Source organism: Sitodiplosis mosellana, unplaced genomic scaffold (assembly GCF_009176505.1).
Source record: "Sitodiplosis mosellana isolate CC-2019 unplaced genomic scaffold, AAFC_SMos_1.0 Smas_scaffold_6150, whole genome shotgun sequence".
Lineage (NCBI taxonomy): Eukaryota > Metazoa > Arthropoda > Insecta > Diptera > Cecidomyiidae > Sitodiplosis > Sitodiplosis mosellana.
Genome location: NW_022601391.1, coordinates 2,163,443 through 2,185,869, shown reverse-complemented (window position 1 = coordinate 2,185,869; position 22,427 = coordinate 2,163,443). Strand labels below are relative to the sequence as shown.

General features: G+C 37.1%; 1 protein-coding gene across 2 annotated transcripts; it reads right to left on the bottom strand.

Moving 5' to 3' along the window:
* Positions 1-1,315: 1,315 nt before the first annotated feature.
* On the bottom strand, positions 1,316-22,221 carry LOC129573915 (glutamate receptor 1-like). 2 transcript variants are annotated; one of them, XM_055455087.1, is made up of 16 exons: positions 20,632-22,221; positions 20,265-20,525; positions 15,888-16,040; positions 14,179-14,321; positions 13,164-13,293; positions 9,724-9,977; positions 8,716-8,880; positions 8,344-8,613; positions 7,858-8,209; positions 7,624-7,718; positions 7,369-7,536; positions 7,045-7,138; positions 6,357-6,715; positions 4,807-5,051; positions 4,205-4,565; positions 1,316-3,427 (listed from the first exon to the last, which is right to left on the bottom strand). In XM_055455087.1, exons 2-16 carry the CDS (start codon positions 20,356-20,358, stop codon positions 3,212-3,214), a joined length of 3,099 nt encoding a protein of 1,032 aa, XP_055311062.1. In that variant the 5' UTR covers positions 20,359-20,525; positions 20,632-22,221; the 3' UTR covers positions 1,316-3,211. The 2 variants fall into 2 exon arrangements, with proteins under 2 accessions (XP_055311062.1, XP_055311063.1); XM_055455088.1 differs by lacking the exons at positions 15,888-16,040; positions 20,265-20,525; positions 20,632-22,221 and having other exon boundaries at positions 13,164-13,265; positions 14,179-14,315.
* Positions 22,222-22,427: the final 206 nt, after the last annotated feature.

Here is a 22,427-nt window from a genome sequence, read left to right as displayed (position 1 = left end):
GATTATATATTATTATTATTGAGAAATACATATATATATATATATATTGTAATTAGTTGGATAAGTGCGCAATGGTATGACGAGATGATCGATCAAAACAAAGAAATTATGAAAAAGAAAACATTGTACTACTTGTATGTATGTATGTAAAACATTTTTGGGGTATTTAAATGAAGATTGATAAAACAAAAGAAACAAAGCAAATTTAATAAGAGATAATTTGACTATTAAAAACACTCAACTATTATCATAAATTTTATTAAATAAAATGGAAAAATTATTGAACATTTGAATTTTATTGGTTTTGATTATCTCTTGTCTAGGCAATTGGTTTTCTGATCATCCTTATGTGGAGAGTGATTTTGTGACTTTGTAGAGAGCATATCGTGCTCAAATCGTTTACAGAAGCAGTATTATACGTTAATAAGATAGTCCAACATGTTATTCACACTCTATCAATGGTGAATTCCGACATTCAGTGAATGTTGAAAATACCAGGGTAATGTTCAATTAACTGCACATTTCCAATTAACCAGAGTAAAAATCTAAGCTTCTTTGCGGTGTTATGTTGCCTAGGTAAATCTTTCATTTGTTGTTTACATAACCCTGGTTTGCAGCGTATCTTTCCTCTGACGACAATTGATTTATATTAGTATCAATGCAGTATAAATAAAACAGTCGCAAGAAGATTTAGTCAACCGCTACATATACATACAAAGCTATTTCTTTTAGCTTATCATTTTAGTACAAAATTGTCATTGGCATCATAGAAATTATTATGTATGCAAAATAATGAATAATTTTAGTCGTCAAGTGACTTGCAATTTCACATCATCGAATAATCAATCAAAGGCAATGTGCAATGTGCGTGAGAGGAGTGTTTATTTTGTACAAACCACGCATTGTTCTTTAAACCAATTACCTTCAAAATATTCAAGCTTCCACACATCTGATGCATATCAAGCGTAATCTTGCCGTTGAAAAATGTATCATGTTCGTTGTTTAAACGAAGTTTCATTTCAACACAACGTTATCATTATTTCATGGAATGGTAAAAGTTAAGATGAAATCACGGGATGCAACCACCAAAGAGCTTATATATGAAAATACATAAATTCAACGAGTGATTCAATACGTTTTTCACTAGATGGCGACACTGGTTTCAACAAATGTTGCCGCATTATATTTAGTATTTTCCACGTATGTATCCCATTCCCATTTCCGATTCTTACCACTCTTTCGGTGATGAATGATCGCAAATAGAAGAAACACAAAGTTTCTGAAAGAGCAGACAGAGAAAATTCAAACCCAGTCGTTAAGTTTAAGTTAGTATTAATTTTATATTTATTCGTGATACATTGCATTTTATTTGGTAATTTCATATAGTTTTTTTTTTTTTAATTACCAATAGACAACATTAATTCTGAGCTAAGGATAATGTTTAACATCTGTATCTTTTTTCTTCTAATTCACACTAATTGCATTCGGTTCAGCTCACCCGCATATTGAGTGGGAGCGAGAATGGATCTACAGTGATTCGCATAATCTTTGTTTGCAATATGTCTTTGTTTTAAAAGTTGTCCCATTATTCTCGCATTGGATTTTTTCTGAAAGTTTCCATCGACTACTTTTTTTTAGTATTGGTAAGATTAAGAAATGCAGGTTTAGTTTTAAAGACGGTTCAAAGAAGAAAGGTGAATTGTTTTCTCTTAATCCTAAACATTTTTTTTCTTTTTTGATATTTGATGTTTTTGTGTATGACATGAAATAAATCTGCATGTTTCTACAGTAAATAGTTGATGGTTCACAGCAGCGGAATGTTTTCCATGCGCGGCGAAATCATGCAGCAAAACACCGATAGTTATACAAAAAAATGAATTCATAAAAATGCACCGATAAAACAGTGTTTGAATATTGACTACGATTTAATCCTGTTGACTGTTAGTTTTAACACTTTGAAATTACCCTTAAGTATAATGTTTGTTGGCGCATGTGTTGTTTTTTTATTGTTTCGTCTTAATCCCAAGGAATACGGACACAGATTGAATATATTATGCTTATGCTAGTGCTGGTGGCACGCGCACACAATACAACAATTTCCACACGAAAAAAAAACTATTTGATATGCGACACATTCATTGCCGAATCGCGCATTTAGACATGTTCGCATGAATCGAGACATGGGTATGTATTTATATATATATGAAATGGTTACTGCCGATGATTGCAATTTCGAATAAAATATGAATAATTGTCAATTAATTACGTTAACAAGATTGACAAGCAAAATCTTGCTTATTTATTTAGAAATTTTCAAATCAATTGTCGATCAGCCAGGTGAGTAATTCATGTGAGTTTGTTTTTGCCTGATAATTGCGTGTTTATGACGGACAACTAAAACGTCTTAATACTTTAAATAACTATGGAGTTTGATAATTATTACACAATTGATTTATCACAGTTTCGTTAATTTTCTTGTTTTATCCATATAGTTTTATTTTTCTATCATCGATTTGGCTGCATTAAACCTGCGTGTTAAACGGTTCATTCAATATTGCGTCAGCGGAACGGATATTCTGGAAACATTACAATCTTCAATGGGTATTTAATAGAGACTCAGACTGAGTTTGTTTCGAGTTTGAAATCATATTGAAATGATGCGGCATGTTGAGTGAAAGAGAGCGCGGCGGTTTATTTTGAATCACTCGTCGAAAATTCAATAAGACAACAGAGGAACAAACAAAATAAAAGCCATCTATCTCGCTCTCTCTCCCACTCCATCTCCATCTTTATCCTGCGGATGATTTTCAAATCACGAAAAACATCCGGTTTGTGCTTTTATCGAGAGAGAGAGAAAAAAATGAGAAAACGACGACGACGAACAAACAATAATGAAGGAGAAGAGAATCGAAAGAAAGGGGCAAGGAGAAAAGTCTACCAGAGTAAGAGAGAGAGAGAGAGAGAGAGAGAGAGAGCAAATACACGAGCCTGTTTCGGTTTCAAGTTTTTGTTTTTTTATCATAGCCATTTGGCCGTTGTATTATTATTACTATTATTGCTCGCGCTCAATCCACGAGAAACGGTAGCTTCTATAGAGTTGGTTCGAGCTAGATGTATCGTATTCCGCAAAAAAATGCTCTTACTAATGAAACAATGTGGGAAAAGAAATATTGCTGTCGTTCAATTTATCTACGCTGCTGACCTATGCTTATCACGTATCGCTAAGTACTTTTTCCATTTCTTGTCGACTGACATTTTGCTGCATGATGCGACGTATTGTGTTGTTGGCACATGATGGTCGCACTAAACGTGGATCTTGATTGTGACCTTGATGTCCAGATGGTGGTGGTGGTGGCAGTGTTGCGTGACTGTTGATTTGCATCACATCGGGCTCGAAATGCGTGGCTTGATTATTCGACGGATAATACTAAAAACGAATAAATAAATAAAAAAGGAAAATTACGAGATGAGCGTCGTCCAACGAAAAGTGACTATGAAATATAATAGAAAAAAAAATTTGGAAGGAGGTGGGGAAGTGAGGCTTGTTCGCTCGAGAGAAGAAACAAGACCGCAGAGCTTCGCTTCGCTCCGCTCTGCGTTCTTAAGTTTTTAGTTATTTAATCTATTTTGTTGTTTCACAACAAACTATTTTTTGGCGCACTACATGAAATGTATTTCATCAAAGTAACTTTGAAGTAATATATTTATTTTCAAAATGAATCACAAGATCTTGGTTTTATTTCTTTTTTGAAATATACTGCCTTTGGTTTGAATTAAATAAATAATATGAGCATAGAATCTAAAATAACTTTAATTCTGGTCAAGACTCAGAAAATATTATACGAAAAATTAATGTAATTTTTAAAAAACATTTGATAATAAAAATTTGATTGGTGCTTTGAGATGTTGTGCTCTTATTTGTCGTTAGTGCACCTGTTTTAAATTAAATAAAAAATATGAGCATAAAATTCAACTTCACCATAATTTGTTTCATCACACTAAAAGTATCTAGAAAAAAAAGCAGATTAGTAGCTCTACATTTCATGTAGTGCTAAAAAAACGTAAGAGTGAGGGGACATAACAATAACAATAACAACAACAACAACAACAAAAAACCAAGCACAACGTAAGGAAGATGAACCGAAATCCATAGTGGTTTCAGTCATTCAGTTGTGTGCGAATAGTGAGCCGCTACTTTACTTACCGTTACACGTCCATTATCAAAATCTCGCTGCTCTTGGATCGTAAGCTTTGGTTTACCCTGTAATGTGTTCATTGCGGTGGCATTGGCCGGTTTTGTTTTGAATTTTTGGTGTTGTTTCATGGGATCGTGTTGCCTAAAGCAAAATTCAATCGTAGCCACGAATAGCGACAATATCAAGCCAACGATCAAAACGAAAAATATGCCAGCCAAATTGTTCAATGCCAAACCGTCGCTGGTGTATATATCGTGCGTCTTTTTATTCGCGCTATTGCATTTGGCTTGTTCGTGCCACCATTTATTCTGCAATTTAGTTAACTCGCCAGATTCTATGGCCGACAAGATGATGTAGTTGATTGCCATTCTGCAAGCAAAAGAGAAATCGTTTTTCTTCTTCCTCCTCTTCTTCATCATCTTCTCCTCCATTTGTTCTTTTCATTTCTTTGTCTTCACCCATCGCCGATCTAAGCCAGAGCAAATCGAATTTTCGCTCAATTTTCTTTATGCATCATCTCATTTCGCTTTTCGAACGAATAGATGATGAAATGAAACGAAAAAGAAAAATGAAGAAGACGACGAAGAGAAACAGACAAAATGTTGCCTACCTTAGTGGCGATCCGAGTGGGGTGCCAATACCAAAGCCTTGACTATCCAAATTTTGGCCAACTTTCATTGTATCACATGGTTCTTGCGCGTTGACGTAATCATTCTTCGGTGACTCTATCAAAAGCGCGTAATTTCCATTGCTACTTCGCACACGATGTACACCTTCTTCGTACGAATGCACCATCACTTCTGGATGCTTTTCCATGTATTCATAGATCTTGGCGTACGTCGGAATTGTTGACTTCTACAAAATGTTTGTTTTCATGAAAAGAATGAGAGAAAAAACGTCAGACCCATTATTTTTTTCCCGTCTTTGTTTTGGTTTGGGGACATGCTGCTAACATTCAGGTGACAACACCAATAAAAATTTATCGTTTTGTTTGGTTGCGATGGTGCGAAATGAATGCAGAAAACTTGACGACGCGCGCGTTCGCGGCCTTCGACGAAATTACATTTAGGGGAGTTAATGTGAGCTGTTTAGCAAACGGCACACCATCAGTGAACGATTCAATTGTGCTGCCATTCATTACACTACCTAATTTTCATTTTCTTTTGCTGTTTCGTTATTCACAACTAGATTCTAAGCAAGAGTCTATATTTCAATTTCAGTTATTGCCATAAAAAGCCAGCGAAATACAATCGTAACGAACGAACAAACAAACAAATGGGAAAAAGTAAGACAAAAAGAGGAAAGATTCTACTGTATGCATAGTACTGTACAACTTCCTCGGTCGTACTGGATAGCGTCGAAGTGAAATGCCTGCAATGACACATCAAACACCACAAACATACCGACGGAAGACTTCATCTCGACCGACCAAATTTATTTGCAGAAACTTTTTTCATTTGAATTTTTTTTTGTCTCATTCTCTCCGATTTATCCTGTTTGTTAGCAGCTCTCACACACTGAATGTTTCAATAAGTTTGTGTATTTGAGTTGTGTTGTGTGTATGGTAAACATAGACGCAAATAAATATGAAATGCAGGAAAAGGCAAATAAAAATAGGCAGCAGTACAGCAAAAGAAACGAGGAGAAAAAAATGCGTAAAATAAATAAGGTGTCAACAGCAGCACAATCAACGAAACGGAATATGGGATAACCGGGAAGGAGGAGGGAAATGAAATATTTCGTAGTCGTTGCATTTGAAAAACGACCAAACTTTGCTATCTACTCAATCTATTGGGGCTGGAAAATGGTGCGCTCCTTTTGTCGATGAAAAAGAGCACAATTAATCAGCAACAGCGACAGTAGCAGTAACAGCAGCGACAAAAAAACAACACAGAGCGAGAAAAAATGAGAATTATCGAGCGTTTGACGTTGTCGCTTTGACACAGATATTGCACAGCTACTCCCAAAAGTCAACCAGCAAAGGCATTTAGATCATTGCACGCTGTCAAAGGCAGGTACACTTCGATCGACCAGCATGCTATCAAAATTCATTGCACTCAATGTATGTACCAACACCAGCATACAAGAGCAACAACAGCAACAACCACAACTATATTGTCACGTAATGAAAACAACTGAGTTTTATCGAAAAATATTTACCTTAAAAAATTCCATGGTCGAACTATCGAGTAGTGTTCCAAACTGAATGGATCGTTGGGCAGCCAGCTCTTCGATTGAATTAATTGGTGTTGTCATTCGTTCGATTGTTAACAATGCCGCAAAATTAGCCGTGTATGACGATATTAAAATGAATGTGAAAAACCACCAAACGGCGCTGACTATTCGGCCGGACATTGTTGAGTTTGGTGACGCGTAATGGGCTTGTTGCATCAACGAGCTGAATGCAAACCAAAACGAATTCAATAAACTGAATTTGCCCGACATTTTGGCCATTACATGCGACGATGTTGCTGCTGCTGTGGCCGCCGACAACGGTGGTATGGTAATCGATGAATCTCCTATTTCCAACAAATCAAACAAGAAAAAGCAAATAAACATGCAATTGATAGACAAATGGGAAGGCAAGCGCCACGACTCCAATGAATGAATGTGCCCCCGTCCAATTGCTTGCTCAATTTTCACTAACATTTGGAATTTATGTATTTTCAGGTGAAATTAATTTTCTTGATTTTATCCGAATAAAATGCTTAAATGGATTTAGTATTGGTTTGCGGAGCTGACTGAGCCGGGCGCTTTTGTTTGCCAGAACGTGCTCCGTCAGCGGCGAAATAAAACGAAACTCATTTTTTGGCTATAGATTGATAATATGAAACCAGAACGAACATACCTTTTATTTGCACTGGTCGCCATTCACTTTGCGAAAACCGACTGACAATGTACAAAACAATGCTCACGCCGACATAGCTGAATAAAATGCAAACCTGATTTGTTGACGACATAATGTCAACCGTCGAAAATCACCGCAGAGCAATGTGAAACCGAGAAACGGAGAGGAAAAAAAAAGAAAAGTGAAAACGTAAAAGGGAGAATAAAACGGATGAGCAAGAGATGAACGTTTGCGTTTTACTCGAAAAGGATATCAATTTACTGTTTAAAATTTGCATTTCGATGGAATTCATTTAAATAAAACCAAATGACTCTTGATGCTTACCCAAATTTCTTTTGACAATGGGCTCATAAAACTGAAAAACGATTCGTTTTGTTTCACTGGTTTTTTGATCATGATTGAAATGCCATGATTCATGAAGGGCGTCGAAAAGTCAATCACACGCTCGCGTTCGGATGTTATCGTTAGTGGAGCAATGGCAATATCGGCTTCCTAAAGCAGAGAAATCACAAGTCAGTTCATTACAATTTCAGCTGAGCGCAAATACTATTTGCGCGGAAAATGGTAATATCAACATACCCGTCGAACCAGTTCACCAACCATTCCATCCCAGCCGCCGACTTCGTTTGGATTTTCAGTGCCAAATGAACCGTCTTTCACCGTACGCAATACATCTTCATTGACGACGATTGGTACAGAGGAGGGAAACGACAAAAATAAATAAATTCGAAAGAGACCGAGAAAGGGAGAGAGGAAAAAAAGATTAAATTTCACTAAAATCAGCTGACTTGGATTCGATTCGGCGAGACATACAATTGATTCCCAATTTGTGTGCAATTAGATCTGCAAGGTCTTTGCAATAGCCCTCGTATAATTCATTGCCTTCGAGTACTTTGCCTGGTTTTCCCTTTCTCAGCATAAAATACGGCTCTTCAATTATGGCTGTTACAACATAAGTGCGATTTCGTTCGTAATCAATGCGCGCCTGCACCCGATCGCTGCCACCGTTTGCTTTTACCGTCGGTACAAAGCCATATTGGTCAGACCAATCGGCCACCTTCACCATGCCACTGTCTACCGTCATTTCCATAATGTTCAATGTGTAGTTTTCGCGTCGGCCGTCTTCATTGAAGCGAATATCTCCGGTCAATCCTTCGATTTCAACCTTGTCAAATATTCGGATACGGATTCGAATTGTGAGTTATTGCCCGAGAATTTCAATGGGTGTGTGTGTGTGTGTGTGTGTGTGTGTGTGTGTGCAAAATGGAAATAATTTATACATATTTGAAGGTAAAGTACCTTGCGTAAATATCGAGAGATTTTGTCGCCATGCTCCCATGGATTCACCCAGCCCTTGCTGGTGTTGCAGTCGAGCACTCGATTCGCATTTGCATTGTTGGTTGTTGCATTTGCATTGCCACTGGATATATTTGTGACGGCCGGTGCCACCAGTTGTCCCATACGATTGCGCATTGTGTAACTACGAAACTGATCTGGCTTCTTGCGAAGTAATTTATTAAATGCTTCGACCAAAACGAACACCGCATCATACATCAATGCTGCTTGAGCCTTTTGGAATTTTTGGGAAATAACATACATTTGAAATTGAGCATTTGGCCACAATGGATCGAAATTTATTTTTTCTTCTTTGAAATAATCGTCGAAACTCACCGATATAGATTCCTTGCCGGCACCAATCGATGTACTCGGATCCAGGCTTTTCCATTCATCTAAAAATTCTTGCACATATCGTCGATTGTTGTCGACAATTCGAAATCCAGTTATGTTAATTGCACCAAATTCGCTCACTTCCGATTCCCATCGATCATCCATTACCTGTTTTACGGTGACCATAAACCATAACAAATCGTATTTAATGCCATTGCAAGTCGAAAGCTCTGAACATAAATCGTTTTGTGCACCGCCGTTTACTTCTGTCGTCTTCAAAGCCAAGCACTTTTTCTCTATAATGCTTTTTGAGTGAGTTTTTTCGGTCGGTCGGTCGGTCCATGTCGGTCGGTCGCTTATGTGTGTGTGTGTGTGTGTGTGTTCGACAAATTGCAAATAAATTGCGAATGAATGGCATTTCACGTTATTATGAAACAGAAGAAACACTCTAACATTTGGCGTTGTGAGAACGAAAAGATGCATATTCAGCATTAAATTTTAGTTTCAGATGGTATCACATATGTGGTGTTGATTGTGGTTACGAAAAGAGTGAAAAAGAAAACCGAAAACGACACCCAACCGAAACACACACATACACACACGAATGGTGAATAAAAAAATGCGCACACACACATAGAGGCGAAATGAATGTCCTGGGTTTTATGCTTTTGCTTTGTTAGCAAGAAATTCGAACGATATTTTTCCTCGTTATACGCCCCGTAATCGAAGGAGTTTAATTTGTTTCTCCTATTTATTGCTCTCCAACCACCGCCACTATCACTATCAAAAGCCTGCGTGCAAACGATGCATTTTTATTGCGCTACTGTCGAACATAACAAATAAAAAAAAAGGCAAATACACACCGAACAGAAGCGTCCCGAAGACGAAAGAAGAAAATGAAAAAGACACACACATTTTGTGTATATATCTATACACACAGAAAAAAAAACGCAACGCACATACAGCGAAGATGAAGATAGAAGAGTAGCCAAGATCAACAATACTACTTACCAGGCCACTGAGCAAGTAGTGAAATGTCCGTCTCCCCAAAGAAATATCACGAACATGATTGATAATAATTTCCTTTGCCATCTCGGTTGAACAATCCAAAACAATGAATTTTCGTGACCAGCGATTTAATGTTTCAAGTGTTCTCAAAAAATTTATTGCATTCGATACGTTCGCAATACGCTTCACCGTTTCAACTTGGAATGATTCATTGCCCGGTCGCAATCCTTGGTAGATTTGCTGTAGACGCAATAAACCTGTGTGTGGTGGATCCCCCGTTGCATTGTACATAAATGTGTCCGAGAATCGGTGCGATGGTGGGTAGCGCACATTTGCGTGTTTCAGCAGCATTCCATACACCAGCACACACATATACATATACATATACACATACATCAGGAGATGATGAGGAGCGCGTGCATAAAATGTATGAAATGGATAAAGGACAAACGAAACGAACGTGTTCAATTAAAACGTTTTAATTTATCGCATGCATTCAAAGTCATAAAAAATGGAAGCGCCAATTTTTTCTGCTCACAAACGAGCGCACTGTTTTCCCTACGTTGCCTGAACCCTTCTGTCAACTATACTGCGTGTCAATACTGATTTGAAATGAATCATAAAAATGAGTTATCAACTTCATATTTTCCGTGCATACCTACGTTGAATGGGCAATGGGCAGAGCAAACGAACGAACAAACGTTATAGTTAGCGAGCGAGCAAGCAAGCGAATGAGTGAATGGGTGAGCCAGCAAAAAGTGCTTCTATCTGTAGGGGCCACTTTTCAAGAGTTAATGCATTCAAGCTCTGTGAACGAACTCTTGAGACCAAACAACCCGGAAAAATACTTTTACGCTTTTCTTCCACCCAACGATTTAGTTTGGACGAGTGATGCAAACTATAAAAATAGTATCCATTTCAATAGGAACCTAAATCAAAGGGATCCTGACTTTCCGGATCTTTACTCGTGTTCTCTGTCTACATCTCGCGTAAATTTTTCACCAAAACCATTGAAGCAAATGGAGAGAGCAAGAGAAATCTGAAGTGATTTATTATAAAAACTGATGTACTTGAATTGACGGCGGAGAATAATTTGACCGTACATTCTTTTCAAATAACGTCTAGATTCAAAAAAAAAACAGATTCAAGAACAAATAATAAAACTGAGAAAATCGAATTAGCTTTCGATTATTATTTTTAAAAAATGAGTAAAGTTCATTTGCTTTTTTTCCTTCAAAACAAATAATTCCACACCGTTCTATAGAATGAGGGATAATATTTTTCCTCCGTTTTAATCAGATTATGTGTTTCGATGTTTGGTCCGTTCGTTCATTTCACACAATAAAACGTAAATTCTACATGAAAAAAATATTTCAACTGAAGTAAATGGTATCGATAACAGATAATAAGAAAATTATATCTAGTGAGACGACGCTTTTAATATTAATTTTAATTTCGACTTCTTCATTTTGCATGCGTCGGTTCATTAAAAGGATTAAATTTTGTGAGCACACAGAAGTGAAGATATCATTCGCTGGGTGAAGCGGAATTATGTGTACAGTATGCCGCCGACAGAATATTCTCGCTAAATTAAAATGGCACAAGTGAATGTCGAATATTTGAATAAATAATGTGCAAACTCAAAATTCGATTCATTTTCTTCCTTTGCTCTCTCTCTCTCTCATCATGTAAATGCGCCCATCAATTTCCATATTTTATAGTTTGTACGCCGAAAATGTGTCTGAAGTTTTATATGCTTTCGCTCGCTCACCCTCCTCCCTCCTCGTGCTCATGATTTCAGAATTCTTTTCGACTTCGAACTTTTCATTGTACCATTCGCGATTGTGCCATCAGCTATGAGAAAATATTAGTAAATTTATGCCGTAGGCAGCAGCTACTTTCTCAGTTGCATGGCTACCGCAGCATCAAAAGCTAGCACACATACCCGCATGGAAAATGGAAAATGGATTATATCAATGTGCTCCCGTCTTAATAAATTTAATTTCCGTTTTTTTCTGTATATTATTAACCCTCAATCGTGCGTACTTTTTTAAATTTTGAGAATGTTCGTTCTTTTGTATGGGTCGAAAGAATTAAAATAAGATACAACGAAAGCAAATCGCCCACAGAAATGTTGAAGATCGAAAGTGTCTGAAACTTAGCTAAATAACTGTGAAAAAGAAACAAAATTAAAGCACTCCGTTATGGAGTTGTGTGTTAGATGCAGACTGTTCATAGAGCCTACCCGAACACAATTATACCAAATGTATACTCTGAAAACCTGAACGAGCCTTAATAACCACAACTGAATCTGTCACTGAATAGCATCTCAAATGTGGTTTGATTTTAGCGCGAATTTATAATGTGAATACACCACATACCTCGAAAGTGCTTTGTTTATGAAGTATTATGATGTAGTGTATTCACATTATGAATTTGCGCTAAAATCATACCGCCTTTGGAGTGCTCAAACAATGTATTTGGCTAATGTCGGCTAGCTAACTGAAAACATTCTGGCTGGGTCAGTTGCTGATTAAACAGATATGTATGCATAGTTTCAATTTTGCTCAATTTTGTTCAATAAACCGACTGTCAGCAGAACCACGTCTAATCTGTTGACGTCATTATCGCTTCAAAAATTCTGGAAGTGGATCCTCAGGATGGACCAGGGCATTGTCAAACCCAGTCTGATCCATCCTGAAGATCCACCAGAACATATTGTTCAAGGTGAATATGAACAATAACAACGCATTCGGGCAATAATACAAAATATTTGAAATCAAGCGTTAATTTTACATGATTTAAATAATACAAATAGATTTTGCTAAATAAAATTTGGCGTGAAGCCCCTAGCAAATCTGCCTATCTTTTTGCATTGTCACTGTGCATTGTGCATTGTGCATAGTATATGTCCATAAGAAACGCCGGCCGATTTTGATGTTTAATACCACAAATCACATCTACTTTACAAGACCTTTCCAATGGCGTATATAACTTTTTAATCCGATGGCCCGTTTAAGACTTCGATTTTGGTTCCCACAGTTTAAAGGCCAAAAGATGGCCATAGGCCGGCCAAATGTTCTTCCAAATCATCCATTCGGTCAGAATTTCGATATATTTTCATATCCAATACTAAATTTCAACTGAAAATGTTCAAAAAACGTAGAAATAATATATTTCATAGGGGTATCCAAACTTATGGCCTGTGGTGTACATGATGTCGGTCGGTCGGGCGGGCAATGTTGCTTTGGGTGAAACGTGTTTCTGTTGTGGAATTTCGTATGGACGCCATTGCGTTTTCTTTTTAAAAAAAATAATGAAAATCCGCTTGTATTGTACGTGCGCCCATTTAGCCCTATCTTCTCCTCACACGCTTCCCATCCATTCTACTTTGAGTGTATAAAATGTAAATCTAAATGCCAATGTAAAAATAGTACACTCACCATCATGTGAATCATAAATATATATAATCTTTTTCCAGCCATAATATCTTATCGTGTCTATAATAGCTGAATGGTAATCGGGTCGCATCGAAATGGCGAAATCTAAAAAACCGGATGATGGTGTTAGTACCTGATGCGAATGTTGTTACGTGGTGTGTTGTATCGATATCGATTAGCATGTGAATAAAAAGAAAGAAAGAAAGAAAGAAGAAGGTAGAAGGTAGAAGCAAAGAAGAAAAACACATAAATCTTCTGGGTTAAAGGAAGTAAAAGAGAGCGATGTACTCTTTTTGAGTTGTCGTTGTCGTATCTCGTTTTGGTTCGAAGGGAAAATATTGTTTATATCTCATTTCAATTTCTGTGCAAATCGTCAAATATCAATAAACGATTGCCTGTCGTACCCACTCCCACCGCCTCCCCATCCTCCCTTCTTTCTTCTCTTCATTTCTCATTCCGTTTATATTTCGCCTTTAACAGTAAAATGACTGGCATGAAAATGGAAAGATTGCCAAACCGACAACCAAATACCGATCCCGATTCATTCGATATATACATACATATGTATAATATCTATATAAATGAACATCTCATTTCTGAATAAATGTTATCTATGCAAATGAGAGACAATGAAAAGGGAATATACTTTTATCGAAACACAAACTCGGCCTACCCTCACTAACTAGTACTATTCCCTTTGAACCAAAAACCGATTTCACAACACCAAATCACTACTGCCTATCCTTTATCCTATATTTATGTGTATTATTATTTTTAGAGAAAAAATCACATTGCAAGAAAAATTGTTTTCTTTTTTTTTCTCTCTCTATCTTCTAGCCTTTTTTTTCTGATTCACCATTTCGAAATGAGAGATTAGTTTAATGCTACAGAAATAGAGAATGATAGAGAGAGAAAAACACGCACAGCTGCTATTATTCACACAAAATATAGAATATAGTGGATTATAAGCATTTTTTTTACTCCTCGGTCTGAATGTCGTTTGACCTCTCATGCATACCTTTTCCGGAAACCATGGTGTGTTACACCATGGCGTAACAAATGGCATTTGAAATGTGTTGCTGTAGGAATGAAGTGTATCAAACGATTCCGGTGATACTGCACCAAGCATCGAAAAAACGCCCCGGGAAAATTGATTGCAAACTGTAAATGATAAATAAGATTTATAAAATTGGAAGCGCAACGATTCGTGCAAGTGTGAATAAAGACAACTTGTTGAAATGTTCAACATAGAGTGAGTGAATTGTAGTTGTCGTTGTTGCGATGGTAAATCAAGTAATTAGATACTATGGCAATTTTAGGGCAAAACAAATTGCAATTGAAATGGCATGGCGCGCGCTATGTCCGGATGATGGATCCGAAGAGAGGGAGACTGAGAGCGATACTCTGTCACCCTCTGCGAAAAAGAAAGAGCAATTAAGCTATGTTGCCAGAGCCAATCATGCACAGAAAAAAGAGAAGAAAAACTCGACACTCAACGACGATTTTCAGACGGAAAAAAAGAACAAAACGTAACAGAACACAATTCGTTCGAATTCTGTCAGAAAGAATTTTCGGTACACGACAATAAAAAAAAAAGTTTTTGCTGTTTCTTTTGCGTTTCCCATTGTTCGCGTACTGTCAAAAATCTTCATCTAAAACGAAAATCATATTAAATTGGAACAAGCACGCAGACGATAGAGAGAACGAAAGAGAAAAACGAGGAACGAAGAAAAAAAACGCAACAGCAGCTCACTGCTCGCTCGTTATGAAAACAAACGGAAAAAGCGAACGAGAGAAAATTTGACTAAAATCACTTTTTTTCCTATTTGATTCGAAACAAATCCCATTGTGCACAATAGGCTGTCGAGCATCACAGTTCTCCGAAGCATTCTGAATGTATATTTAATAAATGTCACTTCTGTAAACTGAGGATGAGAGAGAAGATGCCGAGCAAAAAAAAAAGTAAAAGAAAACAAAGCAGAAAAAAACAGCAATAAATGGCAGAGAAATAAAGCATCACCAGAAAAAAGAAGAAGAGAATGAAAAAAATAGAGCAAAAAGGGGATGAAATGTATTAAACATAAAGGCGTAAGAATATCGTGACAGTGTATAGAATTGTGTACTGCTACACCATGCCGATGAATGGTTCGGTCGGGGATTCGATTCCACACCATTTGTAATACTCTCTCTTTCTCTCTTTCTCTACCTCGCTTTGGACAAAAGCTACTTGCACGTCGATACACAACATTGTCTTAAAACGTCGTATACGTATTTATATTAAATGGCGAAAAAACGAGAAGGAGAAACTTTTTTCCAACTTAGCGCCTATTTCAAATAGAATATGCATGAGAAACGAATGCTGGTGTCGTGGTATGACAGCCTCCCGTTTTATTTAAGACATTCTCATTGGATTTGTGCGTCGGAAGTCTCTCTTTCGCTTTCAATCTCAATCTGTGTTTGTCTTGCCCGTGCCAAAAATAAAACAGGTTATCATTGCGAATAAAGGCTCAATTATCAAAGATCTCAAGCAATTTTTGGCAATTTCTTAGCATGGTTGTCTCCGTGTCATTCGCGAAAATGATACGCAATATTTTCTGCTGTGCCATTTCGTGTTCTTACGTTCAACGCCGTCGTCGTCGTCATCGTCGTCGCCGTCGTCGTCGTCGTCATCATCACAGTCTGTCTATATGGATGTTCTGTTCATACAAACAGTGTCGCAATACTTACTCAAACGTGATAGCTTAAAGGCATCTGCAGTGTTGATAACATCAACATATGCTTGTAATTCAAATCGCCTCGATGTCACATTCAAATTGTGATTCAGCATGGCAAATTTAAATGCTGATTGCACTTCATCTGTTCCTTGCTCAAATATTGCACCTGGAAAAGAAAGAAAAAAAGAAGAGTGAACAGAAGAAAAAACCGTGAACAATTCATGAATAAACAATTTCACAAGGAACTATACTATAGAATGGGGAAAAAAACGAGTATTAATAATGGCAAACTGTTGAAAACTGTATTATGCGCCATAATAATGACGTGATAGTGTTCAACATATTGCGTTTAAACTGGATTTTTTTTCTCTGCATTTAAATTGATCTTCTCCGAACTCATTCATTTGTGCGCGCTCGTTTCCATTTATCACACCACCTATATTCTCCGCAGACCATTATTACTACTACTATGAATTGCGTGTAGACATCTTCCATTTTGCGATAGAATCTCGACAATTTGAGTATTGCAAACGCTTCTTAATATCTGCGTTTTTCCGCTTTTTTCTTCTATCTCATCGTTTTTTATGGAAAAAATAAAGTATTTTTTTCTCTCATTGGAATGTGCACAATGAACGACGAGGAGAACGAAAGAAAAGAACAAAAAATGAAATAAAGCTCATTTCTCAGACACATAAATTTGTTTCGCGAATCGCCTGTACATGCTTGGTCTATGGCAGAAACCCATCGTAGCCATTGTGTCTTCATTTTTTTTTTGGTTTGTTCGCCATCAATTGCGTTTTTGATGTTAGTTAGCATTGAAATTGCGTGATATTAGTTTGAGATTTAGTGGATGACAGCACTTATTAATGTGTCTGCCTTTGTTTCGCAAAATAAGTCGAGCTTTGAACATTTTTCTTTGAATTCATAAAATAAATAGAACCAATTCTCATATCAATACTATTGATATCATCAACATCATATACTATATGAAGCCATATTAGTACATGTAGGTGTTGTCACAGAAAATGTGAAAAAATTAGTTTTTCATGAAAATTGATTGCCTAACATGGAAATTTTAATGAATTTTATACGCGCACTCATTCACATCACTTAAAGTGTACATTTTACATTAATGACAGATCCGCAACACCAGCCGATATCAATATTATGAACATTGTATGAGTTTGAAGTAGGTACTGTGTAGTAAGAAATGTGTAGAAACGATGTGAGAATATTGTTCAAGGAGGAAACTGTATACATTGACTTGTCTTGATCTACATGTTCGAACATGCATACATTGCTATTAACACGTACGAACATACTCGATTTCCAAGTGTACAAGAAATGTAGCATCTTCCATGTGCACGACTCGTTTCCCAAATAAATAGAAATGATTGTGTTCATATTGGTAAAACACCTTTTGTGAGATTACAAGAAGAAATCAAAATGACGATTGATTCGGAAATGGAATGGATGGACGAAAAAAATTGACTTAGATGACGAAAATCCGCTGTTTCGACATATAATAGTGATTGATTATGTAGTAAAATGCATTTGTTTAGTTAAATTTTAAAAGCGATTTTCTCTGCGTTTAGCACTATGTTACAATTCGTGTTTCATCCATTAGATAAAGAGGTTAAAAAAGCAAACAGTTTTTTCTTGAATGCAAATGTCCCTTTTTCAATCCGAATCTCGTTCAGTTCTTCATTTTAGAGAGATTCCATTATGAATCGCACACTATTCGGCGTTCCGTTCGCAAGAACTGGAGTGCTTTGAATCGCTCAATATTCGTTAACAATTGAAAAGGTGTATGGAATGGTGATCTATGTCTGTGGATATCCTTTTGAGTTATTTTACATTTACAACAATAAACTTTCCATTCATTTACAGCGTTCCAGATTTGTGTTCGCCATTCAATTCTGGAGTGCTTAAATTCACTGCAAGGCAATTTCAAATTGAACAGAGAATTTCTCTGCTCATTTTATCTCGCTTCATCTCTTTCGGCAAGCACACTTCCTTCGGTAACCCTATAATTGTGTGTGCGGATTAGTGTAAGATTGCACCAAAGAACGGCAAACTTCAATTAAAATTGAACTGGATTCAGGGCACTTGAGTGCAATTTTAAATATATGTAGTTCAACATTATTATAAAGTATTGAAACTGATGATACTCGAGCAGCCTTAAGTTAAAGCTTTCGTCCTTCCTGACGGCATCCAATAAAATAACAAACCATGTGTTCCATGCTCCCATTTGAATAACAAATATTTTCGCCGGAAATAATTCCCGGTTTGGTCGCCAACGATATATCATTTTTCCATTTCGCTAAGAAAACAAACTCACGCAGATGGAAACGTTGAGAGAGGACAAAGACAACACACTAATGGATAATAGGTTTAGTGATACTATTTTTATTTGTATTTTTTTCCCTTGCGTCGAATGTTTGGGCTTAGAAACTACATTTTACATACAATCTAATGGTTGTGATATTATTATAATTTTTTTGGCTGAAAAATTGCGGGACTGATGTCGAGAGTTCGGGTTTAATGCCTTTTCTAGGCTCAAGTTTGATTTTTTACTCCAAACAAGCTGGTATGATTGACATATATTAAAGTACTTCAGTTCTTCCAATGAATAAAAAAGGAGGAAATAACACGGGAAAAAGCCCTAATACAGATGTATGCTGGTGATTTAGCTGCGAAGTGAACGGCAGAGAGCAATATTCATCGGCATCGAAACCGTTGTTTATCGTTTCGTTTTACAAATCGATTTATCGTTTCAATAAACAAAAAATTTCGTTGCCAAATTCTGTGTTTGTATGCTCGCGCCATAGTTTATATAAAAACAAGCCATAATAAAAACAGCACAGTGCAAAACAAAACAACGTACATGAAAATCATTCTTGACTGTTCGTTGCCGGGATTACGCATCGCAAGTCGTCAATGCAAAATATAGAACAAAACAGACATTGTTTTAGGCGGAATCGCTTAGTGGTCCCAAAGATTGTGTGCCCTTGTTCTCTTATTACCAGATGGAAAAGAAGGAAAGAAAGAAATAAGGTTTCGGCAGCAGCAGCGGCTGTGGCAGCCGAACATCGGTCGCTATGGCAAAATTCTGTTGTTGTATATTGCTTAGTCTAATCCGATTGAGTATTAAATGGCGCGAAGATGCGTGGACCGAAACAAGGAACCAAAATCATTAATCATTATTTATTTGCAATTTATTTTCGATCGCAAATGTAGATGCAATCATACATCACCCTTCCTTCCGAAATACGCCGATTCTTTTTCCGACGCCTAAGCGATACTCTCTCGTCTATTTATTTTTTTTTTTTTGCTTCTTTTCGGTTTTATGCTGCCACAGACGCTGCCGTTCGTTCGCGCTCATTCTTTGGTTTCTTTTTTGACAATTTCCCTCTACTTTTCGTGTTCCCGTCGATTCAGTCGATTTACTGATTGTTGTTGTTGCTGTTGCCGCAGTAAAAAAAATCCAAATTTACATCCAGGCTTTGCTCGCGCGCGCGAAACACAATTACCACGCATATCGATGTGTGATTTTGTATGCGCTATGTTATATTGTATTGTGTTTTGTGTGTTGCGATATGAGAGAAACAAAAACCACAATCAAAATAAAGCGCACATTGTGCGCTAGTGTTAAACGGTAATATCATTACCGAGGCGAAACAGAGGGGGAGACGCAATGCGAGCAATGGAACCGAATATGAGCCAATGACTTTTGTATTTGGAAAATTCGAGGCGAGATTTACCGGCAATAAAGCTCGTAAGTCTTGAAAATTTTATTTCGTATCCCAATCATTGCAATTATTAATGGGGAAAGTGATTGATATGCTATATTCACTGTGCGGCATAGTCGACAGTACGCGAAATCTCTCACGCATTTAGCCACAAGCTAGAGACGAACACATATATAGTGGTGGTAGTGGCAACCAGGGCATGAGTGTGAGAGTAAGCGAATCATAATCATTGGTCGCCAACACATGAATCCGTCGAATGTGAAATCGAGAATGTTTTCATTTGCCATTCAGGATCCAAATGAGCCTCTGCAGTCAAAATAATTATTCGCTGCTAATGGGATATCATTTCGTATTATGTGATATACGTAGCACATGCATACACATAAAATACATATTCATTTTGGCCATTGTTATATGATTCGGCAATTGTTTTTATGGCCAAATATATTATAGATCGAATATAATGTTTGCCCGCCCGATCAAGAGAAAGGAGTCGCAAATTCATTTTTGCATTGCAATCTTCTGCAACCGAACTCACACCAAATATTATTTTCATTAAAACACACCCTCCCCCCAGCCCTTGGTCTTAGTATATGTGCATGCATATGACTCTGGAGTGTTCTCTTGTATTAACTTACCTAATGGAATTTTTTCTGTCAGAGTTTGACCGCGAACAATGCTCAACCCAGTTAACAATATGATGGCGCACTCAATAAACGTGTTTGTTCCCATTTTGTGCGTTTTTATTTCGGATGATGTCGCCGGTTGTTGTTCTTTGTTGTTGTTGTTGCTGCTGCTCCTGCTACTACTACAAGTACTATTACTACTACCACTACAGCTGCTGCTTTTGTTGTTGCTGCGGCTGGCGGTGGTGCGATGCTGCTTGCACACTGAGCTGCCTTTATTCAGAGCAATTATTTCCTCTTGTCACGGAATATTTTATGTTTTGCTGTCGCGCTCACTCGCGCGCAATACCGTTCATAGACACAATAACAAGCTTATTACCTGTTTACGCTGCGCGTGTTTTTTTAAATAGTGAAAACAGTTAGTTGTTTTCACTTATTAAATGAATTTCACGGAAATGCTTCTTAATCACAGAAACACGCTTGACGTCATGTGCGCGCGCTTGCATTCCCAGGATCTAACTAATTTTAATGCCGATGCTCATGTACGGAACGCATAAATTCGCTTAGTACAAGACGAGAAAAAAAATTTTTTCTTTCCAATTGTTTCAGTTTATTTTTCTTTCGTTGGTTTGCTAAAATTTCAGCTGCTGTTGCCACTGTTGCTCCATTCACAAAACGGTGTGCGATATGCTTTTGTGTAACTTTTCCTACTATGTTTTCAACGAAGAAGAAAACAATAATCACGCACACAATTTATGCTACATTCACACGAAACTATGTGGTCAGTCGACATCTGTTTTGCTCTTTTGCCCCGCCGCACTCCTTTATGTATACATGCATTTATACGTATATCCGTAGTGTTGTTACTGTTACTGTTAATATTTAATCGTGATTGTTGTGCGACGAGATTTATTTTGGTTCATTCGCATTCAGTTGAATTGAGTTGTTTTTCCACTTGGCGTTTGATATCATACATCTCACTTTTTTTATGGTTGCACTTTATTGAGTCGGAGTGTGGATGCGGACAGTTCTATAACACGCGCCAGTTAGTTTACGTCCGTTTCGGTTTTTTCTTCGTTTTCTATTCTGGTTCTTGTTCCTCTTCTTCTTTCAAAAAGAAGTGTAAAATTTATCTTGAAATACTTGTCAGCTCAAATGTTGAAGATCCGGTTGGACAGCAATTTGTAATTTGGTTTTGGTTTTTCTTTGCATTTCATTGTTTTCGAAATTAATTGAAGCGCCACAGAAACAAACACTGAACTAATTTAAATGCGAAACATTCTTATCTAATTTCGTTCTCTCTGTTTATGTCTGACACATTCTCTGCGAGATATTTTCGATCGAATTAAGAAACATTTCTCTAAACTACATTTGACCAGTGAAAACAAACAACTCTTTATTTATCTGAAATTTGCATACAAAAAGGAGATGGAGGTGAAGGATAAAAACAAACGAACGATTGCGAGGAAACAGTGTTCGGAAAGTTTGCAACACACACTCTTACAACGTACACTTCCCGGGCTTCTTTGAATGAATATGCAAATCTATTTAATCGAATCACATCAAATCAAGTTGAAACATTTATGCCGCAAAACACAATCGAATTATCAACTCAATGTTTTGCAGACTCGAAAATAAATCATCCAACACTTTTGTTTTCACATACACACCACTATTGGCTTTGTTTCTCTATACTCTCATCGATGAATATTACATAGCAATTTAAATTTTCGCGATAATAATATTCCGTGAATAATATTGGAATAATTAATTGGATTGACTCTTTTGTGCGCGACTATTCAATTGAAAATTGAAATTAACACACCGAACTAAGAACTTTGCTGTACGAATGATGTGTGATGAGCACATATTCGTTTAGCAGAAAATTCGGATTTTTCTCTGAACAGACGATTTAGGTCACGAGCTTTACGAGTCGAGACGACACAAACATCCAGCACAGACTGAACCGTTTTGGTCGGGAACATTTGCTTTATATTGGAACTTTGATAGCTTTGGCTTTTGTTTGTATTAAGCAGGAGAGTGTTTGGATGCTGTTGATGCTGACACCGTCTATGACGACGATGACGATGATGATGTTGCGGCATGTCGATGTGTTGTGCTTATCAACGGTTCGCTTCAGCTTAAAACTCTACATTGCGGGAGCTGGATGGAAAG